This window comes from Pseudophryne corroboree, chromosome 1 (genome assembly GCF_028390025.1).
Source record: "Pseudophryne corroboree isolate aPseCor3 chromosome 1, aPseCor3.hap2, whole genome shotgun sequence".
Taxonomy (NCBI): domain Eukaryota; kingdom Metazoa; phylum Chordata; class Amphibia; order Anura; family Myobatrachidae; genus Pseudophryne; species Pseudophryne corroboree.
In genome coordinates, this window is record NC_086444.1 from 715,869,763 (window position 1) to 715,894,030 (window position 24,268).

The 24,268-nt window shown below is 43.5% G+C and overlaps 1 protein-coding gene across 2 annotated transcripts in view; it reads left to right on the forward strand.

Annotated features, from left to right (window-relative positions):
- The window catches only part of LOC134908965 (UBX domain-containing protein 6-like), a 352,072-nt gene extending 329,794 nt beyond the window's left edge, over window positions 1-22,278 (forward strand). For both annotated transcript variants that reach the window (XM_063915269.1, XM_063915261.1), the window contains exon 4: window positions 22,144-22,278. In XM_063915269.1, the coding sequence (XP_063771339.1) occupies window positions 22,144-22,182 (39 nt within the window). In that variant the 3' untranslated portion in view covers window positions 22,183-22,278. The remainder of the gene's footprint in view (window positions 1-22,143) is intronic.
- Window positions 22,279-24,268: the final 1,990 nt, after the last annotated feature.

Consider the following 24,268-nt stretch of genomic DNA (forward strand, 5'->3'; position numbering starts at 1 on the left):
TATATGATATCCCTGGATATACAGGATGCTTAACTGCATGTTCCTATAGCACTGTCCCATCAGTGCTATCTCTGGTTCGCTATCCTCCTACAGCATTTTCAGTTCCAGGCCCTACCTTTTGGGTTAGCCATAGCTCCCAGAGTATTTACCAAGATTATGGTGGTAATGGCAGCTTATCTCCGCCAGCAGGGGATAAGAATTTTTCCATACCTCAACGATCTTTTAATCCTGGCACAGACGCAGGATTTGATCTTATGTCATCTGCAACAGTCAATAACCTGTTTGCAGAAACACGGGTGGCTCATAAACTGGGCAAAATCATCTCTGGTTCCTGTACGACGGATGACTCACTTGGGGGCTGTACTGGATTCAGGTCTTCAGAGAGTAAGTTTACCTCTGAACAATATATCAAACGTCCAGTCAAGGATTCAGATCTTGTTACACCGTCAAAAGGTATCCATTCACGCAGCAATGCGGGTGATGGGTTTGATGGTTTCAACATTCGACATGGTGGAGTATGCACAATTCCACTCGAGGCCTCTGCAGCGTCTGATTCTTGCCAAATGGAATGGGTTGCATTAGATGATAAAAACACAGACCATGTCTCTTACGATAGAAGTAAGAAGGTCATCAGCCTGGTGGCTACAGACATCCCATCTGGATAAGGGGAGACCCCTTTGGATATCAGATTGGGAAATTCTGACGACAGACGCCAGTCTCCAGGTCTGGAGAGCAGTGTCAGGAAGGTTGTGTTTTCAGGGGCAATGGACCAGGGACCATATACATGGCACTAATTCATGCAAAGGACATTCTTCGGGGAACACCAGTCCAGATCCGCTCGGACAATGCGACAGCAGTAGCGTACCTCAACCATCGGGGAGGAACTCACAGCCGAAAAGCGATGAAGGAGGTAAGTCGCATACTAAAGTGGGCAGAACTTCATCATCCAGCAGTGTTCGTGGCGGGAGTCCTAAACTGGGAAGTGGACTTTCTCGGTCCACACTCCATTCAGGCAAGCGAATGGTCTCTACACCCAGAGTTTTCCAGACTCTAGTAGACAAGTGGGGGTTGCCAGAGATAGATCTCATGGTGTCCCGTCTGAACAACAAAGTTCTCGCATACGGGGCAAGAACAAAGGACCCCAGAGCGATCTTTATGGATGCCCTGTCGGTGAGATGGGACGTTCATCTGTCTTATGTGTTTCCTCCAATCACCCTATTACCCAGGGTGGTGAGAAAGATAAAGCAAGGGAAAGGTGCCGTGATACTAATAGCTCCGGCTTGGCCCAGAAGACATTGGTACACAGATCTGCAGAGCATGTCGATGGATGTTCCACTTCTGCTCCCTCAACGTCCAGATCTACTGATGCAGGGTCCCTGTTATCACAGACATCTGGATCGACTGTCTTTGACGGCGTGGCTTTTGAGATCTCTATCCTGAAGTCAAGAGGATTCTCACAACAGGTAATTCAAACTATGCTCAGAGCAAGGAAACCTTCCTCAGCTCGCATTTATCACCGAATATGGCAAATCTATATTCAATGGTGCAGTGAACGGAAAATGGACCCTAAGGCTTTCAGGGTTTCCAGGGTCTTAGCATTCCTTCAGGCAGGAATGGATAAAGGTTTGAAGTTGGCTTCCTTGAGAGTGCAAGTGTCGGCATTGACTGTATGGTTCCAAAAGAAAATTGCCAATTTACAGGATGCGCGTAATTTTTTCCAGGGAATGCTGCACATTCAACCTCCTTTTGTTCCTCCTACAGTGCCTTGGGACTTAAGTCTAGCCCTCAAAGCCCTTCAAGTTACCCCGTTTGAACCACTTAATAAAATGTATCTGAAATGGTTGACAGAAAAAACTTCTCTTTCTACTGGCTGTGGTGTCAGCTAGAAGAGTATCAGATTTAGGGGCATTATTGTGTCATTCCCCATTTCTGATTTTTTTTATCCATTAAAGCAGTTCTCAGAACTAGAGCTGGGTATCTTCCGAAGGAGGTGTCTAAATTCCACCTTAATGAAGAAATTGTAGTACCGGCTTTCCAGGTACCAGGCCTTTCTGCGGGAGATGCATCGCTGGACGTGGTCCGTGCATGAAGGATTTACATGGATCATACCATTGCCATCAGAAAGACGGACTCTCTCTTCATTCTCTATGGATTTCACAAGAGAGGATGACCTGCTGATAAGCAGACACTGGCAAGATAGCTTCGGATGACTATTTCAAAAGCATATTCTCAGGCTGATTTACCAGTTCCGGCTAATGTCTCTGCTCACTCTACTCGTAAGGTAGGTCCATCATGGGCAGCACATTATGCCTTGGATACATTTGCCTCTCATTACGCTGAATTCGGGCGAAGGATTCTCCTGTCCAGTCAGGAGCGTCCCCACTACTAAATTGCTTTGGGAAATCCCATTGTAATCCTGTGGATAACCTGTGGACATTGGGGGTAATTCCAAGTTGATCGCAGCAGGAAATTTTTTAGCAGTTGGGCAAAACCATGTGCACTGCAGGTGAGGCAGATTTAACATTTGCAGAGAGAGTTAGATTTGGGTGGGTTATTTTATTTCTGTGCAGGGTAAATACTGGCTGCTTTATTTTTACACTGCAAATTAGATTGCAGATTGAACACACCACACCCAAATCTAACTCTCTCTGCACATGTTATATCTGCCTCCCCTGCAGTGCACATGGTTTTGCCCAACTGCTAACAAATTTCCTGCTGCGATCAACTTGGAATTACCCCCATAATGGTAAGAACTTACCGTTGATAACTGTATTTCTCCTAAGTCCACAGGATCCACAGGGATCCCACCCTTACTCACCTGATTTGAGAATCATTTTACTCACTAACCTCTTGCTTCTTGTACAGAAGGGTGTGCATGTGTGTTCTTATCGCCTGTTTAGGGCCTTGAGCTTTGGAGTACAACTGATTTGCCTGAGGAAGGAGGTGGGGATATAGGAACGGGCCAGTTGCATGCTGGGAGGCCGGAAAAGCTTTGACCGATTGGTGCAAATCCGCTGTTGCTTCATCATATCCCATTGTTATCCTGTGGACTTAGGAGAAATACCGTTGTCAGCGGTAAGTTCTTACCATAACATATGTATAACGTAGAGTGGCAAGGCTGTGTTGGAATGCTTTGAAATGCCTGTCCACTGGTTGCTCCGAATCCGATCCTTCTAATGCATGCCTGATCGACATTCTGTGGGTGGCCATCCTCTCTTTGAAGGTGCAGGTGGTGTTTCCAATATAAAAAAGTCCACAAGGACATAGATGAAATAAATAACATATTTACTGGTGCAGGTATGAATGTGTTTAATTGCTATACGCTTGCCTGTATGGGGATACAATAATGTCATTCCTGGCTCCAAATAACTGCATGTTGTGCAGCCTGTTTATTTATAACAACTGGGCTTACGTGATAGAAAGTTGGTTTGTGGAGCTGATTGCAACCTAGTATCATTCTCTATCAGTAAATCTTTCAGATTTTTACCTCATTTAAAACTGGGCTTGATCTTGGTATTTTTGAAACCTGTTAAGTCGGCATCTAAGGTGTCAATAAGCCAAAGTTCGTTGGATTTCTTTACATTGTGTCTGCTGTTCGAGTGATATTGCTGGACAAACACCATCTTATCCGTGGTGTTCTTTTTCAGTGTGGGGGATCATTAGTTGGTGCCTTGGTATTGCCAGAGCTTTTTCTTTAGCTTTTGTTAATTCATCATGACGATAACCTTTGGCAAGAAACCATAATATTAGATCATCAATCGCTGTCGTAGCTTTCTGTTCCAACAAACCCTCACAAATTGGGCAAATGGTAAGCTTTTGACACAAGAAGGGGGATGTTGACTCACTGGAAGCATGTAGGCAAGTATTGCGATCCGTGGCTTTCCGATAGACATCTGTATGTAGATGATTATCTTTAAGTGAAACCTGCACGTCCAAGAAATTAACACATTCCTCACTCACGGTATATGTGAATTTTATGTTTTCGTCTTTAGTATTGATGATGTCAGTGGCCTCCATCAGAACCGATTGCGGACCCTTCCAGATAAGGAAGAGGTCATCTATGTATCTTGTGATCCATATAATGCCATCGGAAAAATTAGACTCTGTAAATAGAAGTTGACGTTCCTTGTAGAACATAATGGAGTTGGCGAAGGTGGGGGCTACACAAGACCCCATCGCACAGCACCTCTGTTGCTAGTACCATTTGCCATCAAACAAGAAATAATTGCGTTTAAGTGTTAATTCCAATAGACGCATGTAAAAGTCAATATCTGGGCCAATGTAAACGTTACTTGTGTATATATCATTCACGAACCGCTCATAGACCCTCATCGTGCGGGATATTGGTGTATAATGACACCACATCCATGGTGCATAATACACCAGATGGCAAAGGGGAAAATTCATGAATCTTGTTAAGAAAGGTGGTTGTGTCCTTAAGGTACATCATTTGTGTCTGCACAATTGGTTGCAGATATACATCTAGATATTGAGAGATCTTATAATATAAGGAGTCCCTGGCGGCGATGATCGGCCTGCCTGGGGGATTGGTGCAGCTTTTATGGATCTTTGGTATCGTATAGAGTACAGGAGCAATAGGAAACTCCTGTATTAAACTTTTACAAATTTCATCTGAAATGATGCTGGCTTGCAGTGCCTCGCGTAGGATGGCATCCAATTCAACCTTGTATTTGATTGTGGGATCCTTGTCTGTATGCATATAAACTGATGTGTCTGCCAATTGAGAATATGTGTCTCTTTTATAGTCCCTTAAATTCATTATCACAGTGCCTCCTCCCTTGTCCGCAGGGCGTATAATAATATCTGAGTATGCTCTCAAGTTTTGAAGGGCGGCTCTTTCCTCTTTGAATCCGGGTGTACCCCGCTGACTGCGGGTACGAACCCCTAAAGGGGGTTTAGTGTGACCCGATGCAGATTGCTCTTCAATTTCACTCTGTGATGTGCATTCAGCACTTGAGGTGTCTGTATCTAATGTCCTAGGATACCTCCTCCTCTCTCTGAACCTCTGTCGATGTGCGTTATTGGGGTTCTGTACCCAGGCATATACTTTACCCTCCTGGTAATCCCGTTTACCACCGATAACTTATCTCTTTTATATTTGACCAGATTTTGTCTGTAATTATCCACTTATTCAGTGAGTTTCACTAACCAGTCTGTATGTTGATCAGTTTTCAATATGTCCATATGAGTAGTTTCAAAAGATGCAATCTCTGCTTTAATCAGACCGAGCTCCCGTGACGACTCCTCAATGACTAGGAGGGTTAAGTCGTAGCTGCACTTATTAAGTACAGCTACCCAGCTCCTGCAGAATTCTTGATTCAATTTAACTATAGTCGGGGTGTTTTTAATACGAAACCCCCTAGGTATCTGCTTGCTTCTATGATAATCCGAGAGGGTAACCCCATGCATGAAGAAATCAAGCTCTTTCTTTTTCAGTTTGAGGATCTTGTAATAGAGTTGTTCGTTTGACAATGTCCCTAGCTTCAGCTTCAGATAAGCTTAGCGTCTCCCCAACCAGGAGGGTGATATTGCGATAACTGCTGCCTTCCTGCGTCATGTTGCTTTGTGATCTCTCCAAGGAGGAATGAGAAACCAATGTTTCTTTGTACCATTGAAAACCGATAAACTCCACACCAATGTCTGTTCACAATGGGAAAGTGAACATATGCCAGGTACCTTGTTAGGAGAATGGTAGAGAGTGAGATGCAATCCCCGCTCACATCCAAGGACCATATACAAAAGACAGATAGCTGCCACTCGCCTGCAGAGCACACGTCGCACTCACGTGATGTCACCGGCCCAGTGCCGAGCACGGAGCTCTTGCCTGCATGTTCACAGGTAAGATCATGTACACTTGTTCTTTGTTCTGATGAAAGTTTAAAAGTAAACTGAAACATTAACCTGCTGCATGGCGTGAGTTGCCTCACTTTATTGGTTATTTACCTCAAGACCCTTCGAGCACCACTACACCAAAGGTTATATGTTTTCTGCTGTTACAGCAGAACAGAGGAGGCACCAGGGCATTACCACTCCAGATCCAGAGTGCCAGCTATAATAAATATATATATATATATATATTCCAAAGTAAGTGAAGTGGCACTCACTATGTACACAATGTCGTCTGCTGGGGTGTCCAAATTCCAGAGAAAAACTTGCTTCCACAAGGTCCCATAATATATCCAATAGTAAAGAAGGCACTCACCAGACTAATATTGAAATGCAAAAGACGTTTATCAAATTTCACATCAGCAACTTATTCATGGTTGGTCGACGTTTCGGTCCCAGCCGGACCTTTTTCCAGACCAGTATGTGCAACCGTCACAATCACATACCTAATGACCATCAGTGTGGAACTACAAATACCCAACCAAAACCCGCCCATCTGTCTGTTAACCAATTACGGTCATTCAAATATAATTAAATGTAATACTAACTGAACCCACATAGATCAAATCACTGCACATATTAGTGCATAATTAATAACAATAGTACCGCATATATCAAATACATGAATACAAAGCGCTCACCCTCTCCCTGCAGATGTCAGTACCGCCGGTGGAACGCACGCCATCAGTGACCCGCATAGTGCTTCCGCCTCAATTAGATAACCAGCTGCTTCCGGACTCGCAATCTCACACTGAAAGTTCAGTGGAACGCATAGCGCAGCTGGCACGCAAGGCGCTTCCGCCTTCAAGCGTGAAATAATGATAGGAAGGGAATAAGATAACGGAGCGCAACATCAATGTGCTGATATAGAAACTTTAGCATCGTTAATTTCTAAAATGAAATAAAGTGACCGAACATGTGTGTGGTTATATAGTGACAAGAACACTAATGATTTAAAGTAGGTACAGCTTGGGTAGGTATCAGGAGCTCCACACCGAAAAAATGCAGCATAATAAAAACTGATGAAAATAATGAGAATATATCAACATATATACTAACTAAACTAATAACACCTAACTACGACTAACATAGCAAACAACACATTTAAAAACATATATTTACTTAATAGGACTGAAAAGCTGGGTCGCCATGGTGGACACCCATGAACACGAACAATGTAAATTATTCTCACAATGAACTATATTCACATTAACTCATGTTCAGAGGAAAACACTAAGATGGTTCTGTTCGTTCAGCCCCCTTGGAGATACAGTGCCCAGGTAGTGTATCCAGTACGCCTCTCTTTTTAATAATAATGCGCCTCTGTCACCTCCCCGTGGTGGTGGTGGAATCCAATCGATAATCATATGCCGCAATGTGGCTACTTGATGTTTAAACTGCATGAAATGAAGTGCCACAGGTTTGTCCGTCTTACCGCTGGTGAGTGCCAACTGTATTGAGGATCTATGTTGGTTGATCCGTTCACGGTATGTCCTGATGGTTTTCCCCACGTACATTTTCCCACAAGGGCATGTGAGATAATAGACCACATGATCCATCAAACATGTTAGATGGTATCGTAGCTCAATCTTGGTACCATGCAGTGGGTGATTGAAGAAGCGTCCAGTTATCATGGCTCTGCAGGTCATGCATTTCAGGCACTTAAAGCAACCTGGATTCACATTTAACCAGGTAGTGCCAGAAGTCATCGTCGGTCGCATAGTTGGTCTCATCAGCATGTCCTTCAAATTGGCACCCCTTTGCACACTCAAAAGAGGTGGTCGACTGCCGACCTTTTTGAATTTCGGGTCAGTGCTGATCATGGACCAATTTTTCTTTATTGTTCTTTCCACATTATGTAAGCCAGTATTGCAGCTGGTCTTGAATATGATGCGATCCCGATTTTTATTTCTATTACTGGTCTTGTTCTTATGTAAATTGCGTGCTTTAATCAGACATCTGTCGACCACTGCGGCTGTGTAACCGCGTTCGATAAATCGCTGTCTGCACTCGAGCAGTTGTATATCGGCATTGATATCATTGGAATTGTTTCTCAGTACCCTAAGAAATTGAGAAACGGGTAGGTTTGATTTTAACCTGTCCGGATGATGGCTAGACGCCCATAATAGAGTGTTCCGGTCCGTGGGCTTGCGGTATAGGGTATATTCGAGTACTGATGGAAAATCCGGGTTTTTGTATATTGTAATGTCCAAAAAATTAATATTAGACTCACTCACTGTGGCAGTTAATTTAATTGGACTGGTGAGGGCATTCAGGGTATCCACCATGGCAAAAAACAGTTCAGCGGAGCCCCGCCAAACAATAAAGAGATCATCAATGTATCTCTTGTAACATACAATGTGCTCAGCATAGTTACACAAGATATTCACATGTTCATACTTTGCCATGTACAAATTGGCGAACCCCGGGGCCAAATTAGAGCCCATAGCGGTGCCCGCCAATTGTACATAGTACTCATCCTGGTATTGAAAATAGTTGTATTTAAGTACCAATCTAATCAAACTCAAAATAAATTCAATAGGCGGACCCTCATAAGGTCCTTTAACCAACGCCTCCCTTACAGCAGCAATCCCCTCCTCATGAGGGATAACCGTATACAAAGATGTAACATCTAGGGTAGCTAGTACACAGGTCGATACATCATCAGTAATAAGGGCCAATATACCCAAGAGGTCACTAGTGTCACGAATGTAACTGTCCATCGCCCTCACACAGGGTTGGAGGAAGTGGTCAACAAATCTGGCCAACGGTTGTAGCAGGGATCCTTGTGCCGATATTATCGGCCTCCCTGGAGGTGTAATTAGGGATTTATGTACCTTGGGCAAGGTGTAGATAATGGGACAGATGGGATAGGCCACAGATAGATACTCATAGACCTCATCATTGATCCATGCACATTGTAGTGCCTGAGTCAACAAGTCATCAACCTCTTTTTTGAATCTAGGGGTCGGATTATAAGGAATCTTAAAGTAGGTGTTATTATCAGATAATTGTTTTCTGATTTCAAAATCATAATCTACAAAATCCTGGAGAACTACTGCTCCCCCCTTGTCCGCATTCCTAATTACCAGATTGGTGTTGCGTTTAAGATCTCTCAGCGCTTGCCACTCACTCTTGGATAGATTAGAGTATCCTTTGTTGTCATTATTATTTTGTAACACCTCGCTATCAATAACCTGTAGAAAGGTTTTTAAGCTGGCATTATTAGAAATAGGATCAAATTTACTGGTGTTTTTAAACATTCCAAGTGATCGTATTTCAGGCTGCGATTGATTATTGATAGATTTATTATCGAAAAATTCCCTGAGACGTAATTGGCGTCCCATTTTATATCTTTGGATAGACCAATTGAAGGACTTAAAGTGACACGTGGGGACAAAAGACAGACCCTTACTTAACAGGGAAGTTTCAGCCTCTGACAACACATGGGTAGATAAATTAAATATTAAGTTCGGGAACCTCTCCCTCCTCGTCCCCGTGGTTTTGCACCTCCCCCTCCGCGGGTGGGGTCGCCTGTGGCGACTTTGGCTCTCCGAGCTCTGGTGCCTGGTCCTAAAAAAGAGGATGAGGCCCCCGACCCGGATGGCGGTACGCTATCTGTAAATTCAGAGTCAGAGGAGGAATATCCCTGTGGGTAATTGAATCTCTGTTGCCTGTGGTTATATCTGTTCTGCCGGTTACGTCGCCATCTGGTGGATTGATCATCCCCAGATAACCACTTGTATACCGAATGCTGCTGGTAGTCAGTTTCCACAGTTTCCCATTTTTTTTCTCTTGAATGCTAACAGTTCAGATCGGTACTTGTCAACTTGTGATTTAATTTTGTCTAACCAATTCTCTGACTTGTCAGCCTTCAAGCTGGAGGTATGTTCACGTTCAAACACTTCAATGTCACTTTTTACTTTTTTAAGTTCTATCCCCACTTCCTCTACAACAAGTATAAGTAGATCAGATGAACATTTGTTCAATATTCCACACCATTTTACACAGAAGGATGGATTTTTTCTACCAATAGTGGGAGTATTGGCAATTCTAAATCCCCTAGGGATTCTCTTCTTCCGATAGTATTCGGACAGAAACTGTCCGTGCAGAGTTAAATCTATTTCCCTCTTTAGTTTGTTAAGCTTATGGAAAAGATCTAGAGGTGTTCGAGCTGGTAATTGATCAAAATCTGTCTGATTAAACAGGACTTTCTCAATATCATCATCAGTATAGCTAACAAAAGCATTTTCTGCCTCACTTAAAGAATTTTCATCTAGTATGCCTCCACTCAGAGACATTCTATACCAGGAGAGAGTATGAACAATAATGCACCCAGCGATTCAGTCCACATATAAATAAAGCAATTAAAATAACCAAATTTGGTCAGATAGATAGAAATTTGTGACAGATTGAATCAAAGTAACAACAAGAAAAACCTGCTACAGAGTCGTCACAGAAGAAACATGAACAATAATTGTCCAAATAATCATGGAGGGTGCTCACTTAGAAGTATACCATAATGGTATCGTCCAATATTCCAAAGTAAGTGAAGTGGCACTCACTATGTACACAATGTCGTCTGCTGGGGTGTCCAAATTCCAGAGAAAAACTTGCTTCCACAAGGTCCCATAATATATCCAATAGTAAAGAAGGCACTCACCAGACTAATATTGAAATGCAAAAGACGTTAATCATTATCTACACCTTGCCCAAGGTACATAAATCCCTAATTACACCTCCAGGGAGGCAGATAATATCGGCACAAGGATCCCTGCTACAACCGTTGGCCAGATTTGTTGACCACTTCCTCCAACCCTGTGTGAGGGCGATGGACAGTTACATTCGTGACACTAGTGACCTCTTGGGTATATTGGCCCTTATTACTGATGATGTATCGACCTGTGTACTAGCTACCCTAGATGTTACATCTTTGTATACGGTTATCCCTCATGAGGAGGGGATTGCTGCTGTAAGGGAGGCGTTGGTTAAAGGACCTTATGAGGGTCCGCCTATTGAATTTATTTTGAGTTTGATTAGATTGGTACTTAAATACAACTATTTTCAATACCAGGATGAGTACTATGTACAATTGGCGGGCACCGCTATGGGCTCTAATTTGGCCCCGGGGTTCGCCAATTTGTACATGGCAAAGTATGAACATGAGAATATCTTGTGTAACTATGCTGAGCACATTGTATGTTACAAGAGATACATTGATGATCTCTTTATTGTTTGGCGGGGCTCCGCTGAACTGTTTTTTGCCATGGTGGATACCCTGAATGCCCTCACCAGTCCAATTAAATTAACTGCCACAGTGAGTGAGTCTAATATTAATTTTTTGGACATTACAATATACAAAAACCCGGATTTTCCATCAGTACTCAAATATACCCTATACCGCAAGCCCACGGACCGGAACACTCTATTATGGGCGTCTAGCCATCATCCGGACAGGTTAAAATCAAACCTACCCGTTTCTCAATTTCTTAGGGTACTGAGAAACAATTCCAATGATATCAATGCCGATATACAACTGCTCGAGTGCAGACAGCGATTTATCGAACGCGGTTACACAGCCGCAGTGGTCGACAGATGTCTGATTAAAGCACGCAATTTACATAAGAACAAGACCAGTAATAGAAATAAAAATCGGGATCGCATCATATTCAAGACCAGCTGCAATACTGGCTTACATAATGTGGAAAGAACAATAAAGAAAAATTGGTCCATGATCAGCACTGACCCGAAATTCAAAAAGGTCGGCAGTCGACCACCTCTTTTGAGTGTGCAAAGGGGTGCCAATTTGAAGGACATGCTGATGAGACCAACTATGCGACCGACGATGACTTCTGGCACTACCTGGTTAAATGTGAATCCAGGTTGCTTTAAGTGCCTGAAATGCATGACCTGCAGAGCCATGATAACTGGACGCTTCTTCAATCACCCACTGCATGGTACCAAGATTGAGCTACGATACCATCTAACATGTTTGATGGATCATGTGGTCTATTATCTCACATGCCCTTGTGGGAAAATGTACGTGGGGAAAACCATCAGGACATACCGTGAACGGATCAACCAACATAGATCCTCAATACAGTTGGCACTCACCAGCGGTAAGACGGACAAACCTGTGGCACTTCATTTCATGCAGTTTAAACATCAAGTAGCCACATTGCGGCATATGATTATCGATTGGATTCCACCACCACCACGGGGAGGTGACAGAGGCGCATTATTATTAAAAAGAGAGGCGTACTGGATACACTACCTGGGCACTGTATCTCCAAGGGGGCTGAACGAACAGAACCATCTTAGTGTTTTCCTCTGAACATGAGTTAATGTGAATATAGTTCATTGTGAGAATAATTTACATTGTTCGTGTTCATGGGTGTCCACCATGGCGACCCAGCTTTTCAGTCCTATTAAGTAAATATATGTTTTTAAATGTGTTGTTTGCTATGTTAGTCGTAGTTAGGTGTTATTAGTTTAGTTAGTATATATGTTGATATATTCTCATTATTTTCATCAGTTTTTATTATGCTGCATTTTTTCGGTGTGGAGCTCCTGATACCTACCCAAGCTGTACCTACTTTAAATCATTAGTGTTCTTGTCACTATATAACCACACACATGTTCGGTCACTTTATTTCATTTTAGAAATTAACGATGCTAAAGTTTCTATATCAGCACATTGATGTTGCGCTCCGTTATCTTATTCCCTTCCTATCATTATTTCACGCTTGAAGGCGGAAGCGCCTTGCGTGCCAGCTGCGCTATGCGTTCCACTGAACTTTCAGTGTGAGATTGCGAGTCCGGAAGCAGCTGGTTATCTAATTGAGGCGGAAGCACTATGCGGGTCACTGATGGCGTGCGTTCCACCGGCGGTACTGACATCTGCAGGGAGAGGGTGAGCGCTTTGTATTCATGTATTTGTATTTGATATATGCGGTACTATTGTTATTAATTATGCACTAATATGTGCAGTGATTTGATCTATGTGGGTTCAGTTAGTATTACATTTAATTATATTTGAATGACCGTAATTGGTTAACAGACAGATGGGCGGGTTTTGGTTGGGTATTTGTAGTTCCACACTGATGGTCATTAGGTATGTGATTGTGACGGTTGCACATACTGGTCTGGAAAAAGGTCCGGCTGGGACCAAAACGTCGACCAACCATGAATAAGTTGCTGATGTGAAATTTGATAAACGTCTTTTGCATTTCAATATTAGTCTGGTGAGTGCCTTCTTTACTATTGGATATATATATATATATATATATATATATATATATATATACATTTCTAGATACAGAAATAAAAGGTGGGGGCGCAAATCATAGCACATGGTGCAAATCACTTTTATTTAAAACAAGTAACATCCTTTTAACAAAGGATCCACATTAACACATAGGATCACTGTGACATAGAATCCATATTAAATGAATGAGACTCGTACCGAGGTTCTCACCCGTGTGGACTAGTTACCACATGGGGTGGTCTTCAGTATGCTGGCTACCGGCGCCGGGAGCCCGACAGCCGGCATACCGACAGCCGGCATACCGACACTTATTCTCCCTCGTGGGGGTCCACGACCCCCCTGGAGGGAGAATAAAATAGTGTGGCGCGCCACCGTTCCCAGTAGCGTGGCGAGCGCAGCGAGCCCGCAAGGGGCTCATTTGCGCTCGCCACACTGTCTGTAAGCCGGCGGTCGGGCTCCCGGCGCCGGTATGCTGGTCGCCGGGAGCCCGGCCGCTGGCATATCGTAGTGAACCCACCACATGATGTATACAAAATGAAAGCTCCAATCTCTCCCTGCCGGTAAGAACTGTGCTGCACTGGGAACCAGGGCCTAACACCGCGCCAGCGGCTTACAGGACAGCTACACAGGCAGAAGGCACTGACCAGTGGTCAGCTTGGAGATGGGTATGTCTAGCAGGCCACTCCTCTACTCGTTTTGCATGTAGCTTTGTCAGGAGGCTGGCCTGCTGGACGTGATGCCTGTCATTTATAGTGCTGGTTTCACAGATGCAGCTTAATGAATCATGACACCTGGGGCAATTACTCCTCTAAACATGCTTCTTCTATTAGCAGATTTCAAACTCAGAGCATTACATTTATAACCGTTACAATACTAGCAGCAATGTCACACCAATGTTAAAACAAAATATTAAAAAGAAACTAGCAGTAGCTGAGAAATTCGAACAGAACAATACATTACATTAAAAATGCTTGAATACCTCCAAAGCATCTCTATGTAATCAGCATCTAAAGGGTACATAACCCTGTAATAATCTTACTTTGTTAAATCTTCACTAAAAGACACGTTTTATATAAAAACAACAGAGATAGCGGTATTACATCTTAGATGGAATAAAGGCCAATCCAGTCACCTATAAAAGAATCATTTAAAGTGATACATACAACTGAGATGCTTTTACCGCTCTCGGTCATTTATAGTGCTGATTTTACACAGATGCAGCTTAATGAATCATGACACCTGAAGCAATTACTCCACTAGAACATACTTCATCTGTTGGCAGTTTTCATAATCAAAGCATTCCATTTATAACAGTTTCAATACTAGCAGCAATGTTACACAAATGTTAGAACAAGTTATTAAAAAGAAACAAACGGTAGTTGAGAATTTAGAGCAGAACAATACATTAAAGATGCTTCAAATATTCAACATTAACAGGTGTAGCGAGGGTGGCTCCGGTGGAACGTGAGCTCTGGGTGCCGAAAGATTTAGAGAGAGCGCTGCTGGCCGCCACCCCCATTCCTATGGGCCACTATACTGGCAGCCACAGAGAAGGAGGAGGAGAAGTACACTGACTCGGAGACTAGGTAGAAAACAGGGCAGGCCAGAGGTGACAGCAGGAGACACTGACAGCCGGGACATGCCGGAGTTCTGCCCACTCTCTCTTTATAGTGCTGTGAAGCAGTAATGCTAACCGTTACACCGTCCATACTGCCATGACCTTATATGTTGTTGTAAGCCTTTGGTACTCACTGACCCTATTTTAAACATGGGGGGCACCCAAAGGAAACTTTCGCCCTGAGCTCCACATGGTCTAGAATTGGCCCTGTCACCAATTTTGGATATTTAAATATTGTTTCTTTTCAAATGTAACATGCCACCACATGCTAGCTAGGCCCCCAATTCAGTACAGGGGAGGGGGGCGCCAAAACATACCCTTGCTCCGGGCACCATGGCGCCTAGCTACACCTCTGAACATTAAAAGGGTATATAACCCTGTCAAAATCTTACTTTCTCTTACGTCCTAGAGGATACTAGAATCCACATTAGTACCATGAGGTATAGACGGGTCCACTAGGAGCCATGGGCACTTTAAGAAATCAATAGTGTGGGCCGGCTCTTCCCTCTATGCCCCTCCTACCATACTCAGTTTAGAAAATGTGCCGGGAGGAGCCAGTCATGCTTTGGAAAGCTCCTGAAGAGTTTTCTACTTTTATTTTAAATGTTTATTTTCAGTCAGGCCTGTTTGGCAACAGTCTGACTGCTTCATGGGACTTAGGGGGGAGAACGGCCCAACTTCCTTAGAGTTAATGGTCCCGTTTCTCTGTTGACAGGACACTGAGCTCCTGAGGGAGCCATTCGCAAGCTACACCACGGCGCAGCGTACCCTCCCGCAGCACGCCGCCACCCCATAACAGAGCCAGAAGATGAAGAGTGGTGAGTACAACGCCGGCGTCACGGTTAGCGGGTCGCCTGCGGGAATGGCGGCACAAGGGCTGGAGCACAGCTCTGAGTGCAGGCTGTGCTTCAGGGGGCTCAGACAGACGCACGCTGGCTTTGTGTCCCGCTGTGAGGAGCGCGCTGAACCTCCGCTGATGCCCACACTGGCCACAATGTACAAACAGCGGTTTTAACTCTTGGCGAGACATTTTTTACCTCAGGGCCAGTATAAAAAATGCGGGAAGCCGCGCGCCATTACAGGGGGCTGGGCTGCACTCAGAGCGGTTCCTACAGCTCTCCAGCACCATTTCCCTCTGCAGCTCATACAGGCAGCATTCCCAGGGATGCGCAGCTCCTCCACAAGGACTCAAAGTCTCATCAGTGGTACCAGGGGGTCTTTGTAAAGGGGGGGAGCAAGTTTTTAAGATTGTAACCACTACTAAGGTGCTTATTTCTGTGCGACCCAGCTAGGTTTTACCTTGCAAGAAGGGGCGCGCTGTGTGTGGCTGGCTCTGATTTCTGTGTCTCTCGGAGGACCCTGCCTACATATTCTGAGTTTTCACTAGTGTGTGTGTGTAGGTGTCCCTTTACAATCATGTCCAGGACCGTGTGTCTTGTACAGCGGAATGTCTCTCATACCCTGGGGACTCAGTACCCTGTACTCAGGATAGTGTTCACTCCCAGTCCAGTGGGGCTGAACCCCCATGGTTGGCCTCCATTAAAGGGATGATTTCAAATATTTCTACCAAGCTGTCTCATACTGAGAATGAGACAAAATTCTTGATAAATAGAGATTCAGCTCCCATGCCTGCGCCCCACACTCTCGCCATTTGCCCACAAAAGCGTACTCTGGCCCAAATGATGCAGGGTGATACTGATCTTGACAAGTCAGATCCAGAGAAGGGTGAAGTGGATGCGAGTCGGGGGATGCTGTCCTGTCACAGGGTATACAGGCCCTCATTGAGGCTATCAGATCTGTCCTACGTATTCCTGACAAGACTGAAGATGTAGAAGATGAATCTTATTTTACCACTAAAAAAAATTCCTCAGCTACTTTCCCCGCTAAATGCCCTGTGTGAAGAGATGTGGGGGAACCCTGACAAAAAGCTTCAGATCCTTAAAAGGCTGATTTCTTCCTTTCCCTTTCCTGCGGAGGATAGGAAGAAATGGGAAAACCTGCCGATTGTGGACGCATCAGTGTCCCGGTTGTCACGTAAGATAGTCATACCTGTTCCCGGGGCAGCGTCCTTAAAGGACGCAGCTGACCGCAAGATTGAGACCACTCTCAAATCTTTATACACTACGGCTGGGGTGGCCCAGAGACCCACTATTGCTTGTGTATGGATCACTAGGGCCATTGCTAAATGGTCAGGTAACCTAATTGACGGCTAAGATTCCTTACCCAGGGGGGAGATTATTTTGCTCCTACAGCATATTCAGGATTCTGCTAACTTTATGGTGGAGGCCTTAAAGGAAATTGGTTTGCTCAACGTACGCACTACTGCCATGGCAGTGTCAGCACGCAGAGGCTTGTGGCTACACCAGTGGACTGCGGATGCGGATTCCAGGAAAGTCGTGGAAAGCCTACCATTCACGGGTGAGGCTCTTTTTGGAGATGAATTGGATACATGGATATCCAAAGCTACGGGGGGTAAGTCTACATACCTTCCTTCCACAGCAACCCCAGCTAAGAAAACCTACTTTGCTCCAACTCTGCAGTCCTTTCGGACTGTAAAATTTTAAGGAAAATACAAGGGTTCTTCTACAACCTTCCGAGGCGGTAAAAGTAAACCCAGAAAACCTGCGGCTGCAGGTTCTCGGGAACAGACCTCCGGATCCGCTTCCTCAAAGCCTTTAGCATGACAGTGGACCGCACTGCCTGGAAGACAGGCAGGTGGGAGCTCGGGTATGTTATTTCAGTCACATATGGGCAACATCATGTCAAGATCCCTGGGTCAAAGAGCTTATCGCACAGGGATACAGACTGGAATTTCAGGAACTCCCACCTCCCAGATTCTTCAAATCCGGCTTACCAGCTTCTCCGGACGCAGGTTTGACTTTGCAGGCAGCGATTCAAAAACTGGTACAGACTCAGGTCATTGTTCCAGTTCCACTACACCTACAAAACAAGGGTTATTATTCCAACCTGTTTGTAGTACGGACGGTTCGGTAAGGCCCATTTTAAACCTCAAGTCACTGAGCCCGTACTTACGGGTGTTTAAATTCAAGATGGAGTCTTTGAGAGCGGTGATCTCCGGTCTGGAGGAGGGGAAATTCCTGGTTTCTCTCGATATCAAGGATGCTTACCTCCACTTTCCGATTTGGCCGCCTCATCAGACATATCTAAGGTTTGCCCTGCAGGACTGTCACTACCAGTTTCGGGCCCTGCCATTTGGTCTCTCCACGGCACCAAGGGTTTCCACCAAGGTGATGGCAGAGATGATTCTCCTCCGCAAACAGGGAGTGAACATCATATTATACCTGGACGACCTGCTGTTAAAAGCGCCTTCCAGGGAGAGGTTGTTGGACAGCATTGCCCTCTCAACCAGACTTCTACAGAATCACGGATGGATTCTGAACCTACCAAAATCCCACCTGGAACCAACACGGAGGCTTCCGTTCCTAGGAATGATCCTGGATACGGAGGAACAAAAGGTGTTCCTTCCCTTAGAAAAGGCATTGGTAATCCAGTCAATGGTGCGGTATGTCCTAAAACCAACCCGGATATTTGTGCTTCTGTGCATTCGCCTTCTAGGGAAGATGATAGCTTGCTACGAGGCTCTGCAGTACAGAAGGTTTCATGCCAGGCTATTCCAGCTGGATCTGTTGGACAAATTGTCCGGATCACATCTTCACTTGCACCAGAGCCAGGTTTTCTCTTCTATGGTGGCTCCAGACTTCTCAGCTGACTGAGGGTCGACTGTTCGGGATTCAAAATTGGATTCTGCTAACTACGGAACAGTTCCAAGGAAAATGGTCAAGTCAGGAAGCCATTCTTCCGATCAATATTCTGGCACTAAGGGTCATATACGTCGCCCTTCTACAGGCATCGCATCTTCTTCAAGATCAAGCCATTCAGGTTCAGTAGGACAATGTGGCGGCCATAACGTACATAGACCGAAAGGGTGAAACGAAAAGCAGAGCTGCAATGTCAGAGGTGACAAATATTCTCCCCTGGGCAGAAAGACACGCGGTGGCGCTGTCGGCAATCTTCATTCTGGGAATAGACATCTGGGAATCGGACTTCCTCAGCAGACACAACCTCCATACAGGAGAGTGGGGCCTTCACCCGCAGGTGTTCGAGTCCTTGACAAGTCTGTGGGGAATTCCACAGATAGACATGATGGCATCTCAGCTCAACAAGAAGTTAAAGCGCTATTGTTCCAGGTCGAGGGACCCACAAGCAGTGGCGGTGGACGCTCTGGTGACTCCTTGGGTTTAGCAGATGGTTTACGTGTTCCCACCTCTTCCACTGATCCCAAGTATTCTCAAAAGGATAAAAATGGAAAAGGTTCAAGCGATTCTCATTGCTCCAGATTGGCCGAGAAAGGCCTTGTACGCGGTTCTACTGGAGTTGCTCCTGGATGACCCGTGGCCTCTACCTCTGCGAGAGGATCTTCTGTAACAGGGGCCGTTCATCTGTCAAGACTTAAAGCGGCTACGTTTGACGGCATGGAGGTTGAACATCAGATTTTAGCCCGGAAAGGCATTCCGAAAAAGGTTATTCCAACCCTGATCCAAGCTAGGAAAGGGGTAACGTCTAAACATTACCACCGTATTTGGAAAAAATATGTCTCGTGGTGTGAAAACAGGAAACGTTTTCTCCTTTTTCTACAGTCAGGTGTGGATGTGGGCCTACGTTTGGGCTTCTTGAAAGTCCAGATTTTGGCCTTGTCCATTTTCTTCCAGAAACAATTGGCTTCCCTCCCTGAGGTTCAGACGTTCTTAAAGGGGGTTCTGCACATCCAACCACCCTTTGTGCCTCCCACGGCACCTTGGGAACTTAACGTGGTGTTGCGGTTTCTGTAATCGGACTGGTTTGGACCTTTACAGGACGTTGACGTTAAGTTTCTCACGTGGAAGAATGTTAAACTGTTGGCCTTGGCTTCCGCAAGGCGGGTGTCCAAACTGGGGGCGTTGTCTTACAAAAGCCCCTATTTAGTTTTTCATGAGGATAGAGCTGAACTCAGAACTCATCAGCAATTTCTTCCTAAGGTTGTGTCTGCGTTTTATATTAACCAACCTATTGTGCTTCCGGTGCTTACTGACACATCTGCTACCTCAAAGTCCCTGGATGTTGTGAGGGCTTTGAGGATCTACGTGAAGAGGACAGCTTGCCACAGAAAATCTGACTCACTGTTTGTTCTCTATGATCCCAAAAAGATTGGGTGTCCTGCTTCTAAGCAGTCTATTGCTCGCTGGATCAAGGATTGCCGGTTCCGAAAGTACAGGCCCACTCTACTCTGTCAGTGGGTTCTTCCTGGGCGGCTGCTCGGGGTATCTCGGCTTTACAGCTCTGCCGAGCAGCTACTTAGTCGGGATCGAACACGTTTGCTAAGTTCTACAAGTTCGATACTATGGCCTCTGAGGACCTTCAGTTTGGTCAATCAGTTCTGCAGGAACCTCAGCACTCTCCCACCCGGTTTGGGAGCTTTGGTAGATCCCCATGGTACTAATGTGAACCCCAGTATCCTCTAGGACGTAAGAGAAAATAGGATTTTAATTACCTACCGGTAAATCCTTTTCTCGTAGTCCGCAGAGAATATTGAGCGCCCACCCAGTGCTTCATGTTTCCTGTCCTGTTACTTAGTTAAGTAATGTTGTTGGTTCAGCTGTTGCTGTTCCTGTTCAGTTTGGTTAGCATGGCTTTCCTCTTGATTGTGTGTGCTGGTTCAAATCTCACCACTGTTCAGTTAAATTCTTCTCTTGAAGTATGTCCATCTCCTTGGGCACAGTTTCCAGACAGTCTGGTAGGAGGGGCATAGAGGGAGGAGCCAGCCCACACTATTGATTTCTTAAAGTGCCCATGGCTCCTAGTTGACCTGTCTATACCCCATGGTACTAATGTGGACTCCAGTAACCTCTACGGACTACGAAAAAAGGATTTACCGGTAGGTAATTAAAATCCTATTTTGTTAGATCTTCACTAAAAAACACATTTTACCTTAAACAACAGGGATAGCAATATTACATTTTAGATGGAATAAAACCCGGTCCCATCACCTGTACTGAAATCATTTAAAGTGATAACACCAAATTGAGATGATTTTTTCTCTTTCTAATGAACAGGGTCATTTCATAATTTTCGTTGAGACCTCTTGGAATTAAAGTGTCTAAAGAAAGGAACCAGAAGGTCTCACGTTTTAGAAGCACCTGTTCCCCCCATTTTTATACACCAGTACATGTTCCATGTTCTATCCCAATAAATATAAAAGAATCTGGATCAGCACCATGATGTTCACTAAAATGACAGGGTATACTATGATTCAACACTCTGTTATATGTTTCTGGCGTGTTCTAATATTCTAATTTTTAACGCCCTCTTTGTGTTGCCTATGTAGTTAAGGCCACAGGGGCAAGATAACATGTATATGCAGACTGTAGTATTGCAATTAATAAACGTCTCTATAGTTTTTGGTTGCTGATCCACTTTCTCCATAAATGACTTAGTTCCCCTTTCTGCTCTATTGCAGACTTTACAGCTCCCACAGTTAAAAAATTTAACTTAGGAAGCTACTGTCATTTTTCACTATCTGTATTTTTTCCAATTTACTCTTAGACACCATAGATTTTACACTTTTAGCTTTTTTATAAATTAATATTAGGTTCTTTGGGCAGTTTTGGACCTAGAATTGGATCCAACAACAGTTTGTGCCAGTTTTTCTTGGCCATTTTCTGTAAATCCCGATGTCCTGTACTGTATTGTGTTAAAAATGGACAAAAATGTTTCTTATGTTCTACATCCTTTTTTCTTTTATATACAGGTTGAGTATCCCATATCCATATATTCCAAAATACGGAATATTCCGAAATACAGAATTTTTTGAGTGAGAATGAGATTGTGAAACTTTGTTTTCTGATGGCTCAATGTACACAAACTTTGTTTAATACACAGAGTTATTAAAAATATTGGATTCAATGACCTTCAGGCTGTGTGTATAAGGTGTATATGAAACATAAATGAATTGTGTGAATGTACACACACTTTATTTAATGCACAAAGTTATTAAAAATAATGGCTAAAATGATCTTTAGGCTGTGCGTATAAGGTGTATATGAAACATAAATGCATTCTGTGCTTAGACATAGGTCCCATCGCCATGATATCTCATTATGGTATGCAATTATTCCAAAATACGGAAAAATCCGATATCCAAAATACCTCTGGTCCCAAGCATTTTGGATAACGGAGACTCAACCTGTATAAGAAGTGACTCTCTATCTTTAGTTTTCGCTTTTTTTTTTTTTAGCTGATTGTATTAAGTCCTTAGGGTACCCTCTCTCAGCGAACCTGTTTTTCTATATTTCAGCCTGTCAAATTTATCCATGTCAGAACAATGTCTTCTTAACCTCAAGAATTGGGAATAGGGTCAATTTTCTTTCCATTAGGGCAGGTGGCAGCTTAAATATATTGATCAATATTTGAACTGAAATCCCACTGCTTATTATGGTGAGTGAGTTTATTAAGGTCAGTGCTGAGCTTTTTTCTTTTTATATACCATTTTGCACCCCAAACCTGGGACGGGTGAGTGCAGTGGATTTGCACCCCAGACTTAGGAATGGTAAATTTAGTGGATTCACGCTTTTGATGTGTGTGTGTGTATGAAAAAATATATACGTATGTACGTACATAAACAATATCTCTGTGCGCTAATATGTATATGACTGTGAAATCAGTTCAGAAGCTGTTCATTCAGTGGATCAACCAATGTTCAGTGTGTCAACGTTTATTAGGGTTCAGGTGGTCAAAACGAAATTCCCTAAAAATAAATCCCCTCACCAGATATCACCGAAAGCAAAAGAAAATTCAGACATATATAGTACAAAATTTTCTTTTACGTTTTAAAATATTAAAATTACATACGCAATATCATAAAACCAATAAATCCAAACACGTCTGAGTACAAACAGTTGGTATAAAATCCACCCTCACCTTTAGCAAAAGGTGTGAGCTCTGGGTGGAATTCGCATATATCAGGACATGGCAGGTATAGAGTGGTGATCCCTACGCGTTTCGTCTACAAAAGACTTCATCAGGAGTGTACATCTTAATTTAAAAATAGGGAGGGGGGAGGAACATCATATGACAACCAGTGGTACTCAAAATGTATATATTGGAGTAGTTTTTAAATGATCACAAACCAATTAAATATCAGGTTTACTGTATGGTCACGATCACTCCTTGAATCAGTCTTTAAAGACTGTCAATCTATAATGGATAGGTCCTAATTATAAATCAATCGATGTGACAGCATATCAAATGACTGAGAAAAGGAGAAGAAGCGTACCGTAAAAAATAGTGGCACAGTTGCTCCATACTAAAGATTTTGTTTAGATGAAAATAAGAGATGGCATCCCAAAAGGATTGCCCTAAAGGTAGAGGAATTGTAATATTAAATATCAGGTCTGTATATTAGGTGTTTTAACTCATGGGATTCACCAAAACTTTTATATACCTATACAGATATAACACTTCCAATCTGGTGACAGAAATAGTTCACTGGTATGCTGTAATCAATTTGCACTGATATACCATTAATAGGATTACAGTGATACAGAACCCTAAAACAGAAAAAGTTTCCATATTTATTCCTAATTATTTTATAAATTATCTATTTTCATTATAAATATAAGTGCATCAGATTTTCCATTGCAAATATAAAAATAATCAAACAAACTGTCAGTTATAGATGTTTGAAGCTTAGTGAAGTGTCTTCCGTTTTTACTCCAATATAACAGACATAAATATACTAACAAAAGTAAAAATTAAATACAAAATTACTTAGATAATACAACAGTGAAAGAGGTGGACAAATTTGGTCTAGGTACTTACAGGCTCCAGGTCAGCAGTTTAAAATTGAATGACTGATCTGTTACCTGTGTGGGTACTTAAGTAAACCCAGGGATGACATCACTTCCTCTAGGTGTGTAGTTCATATCATGGGTCTAACACATTTGTAATGGATGTTAGGTTACATAATTCACCCAGTACATGGGACGTTACTTTAACAGTACATAAAAGTGTTTGAATCAAAACTGGGGATTGAGAAGCGGCTAAACGCCGCTAATAAAGGAAAATACCCATAATTCCCATCACCATGTGGCAGTGGTAGACACTTCCTATATGCGTTCCACCCGACGGTGGAATGCATTTGGGAAAGGACGTGCTAGGTGTAACCTAATATTAACTTCCTATATCCGCTCCACTTCATAGTGGAGCATATTCAGGGAAATATATGGTGTTGAGCTCTGCCTCCGCTGTACCTAGCGGCCGATTTAGGATCTCATGGTTTCCGGATTGCGTTCCACTTCTTTCTGTGAAATGAGATCCAGCTTTCTGCAATCAATGTGTGCACGCTAACCAGGTGCTAATATGTCATTTCCAGTTTCCGTACCACCTGTCCCCGCAATGGAACGCAATCCAGGAATACCATT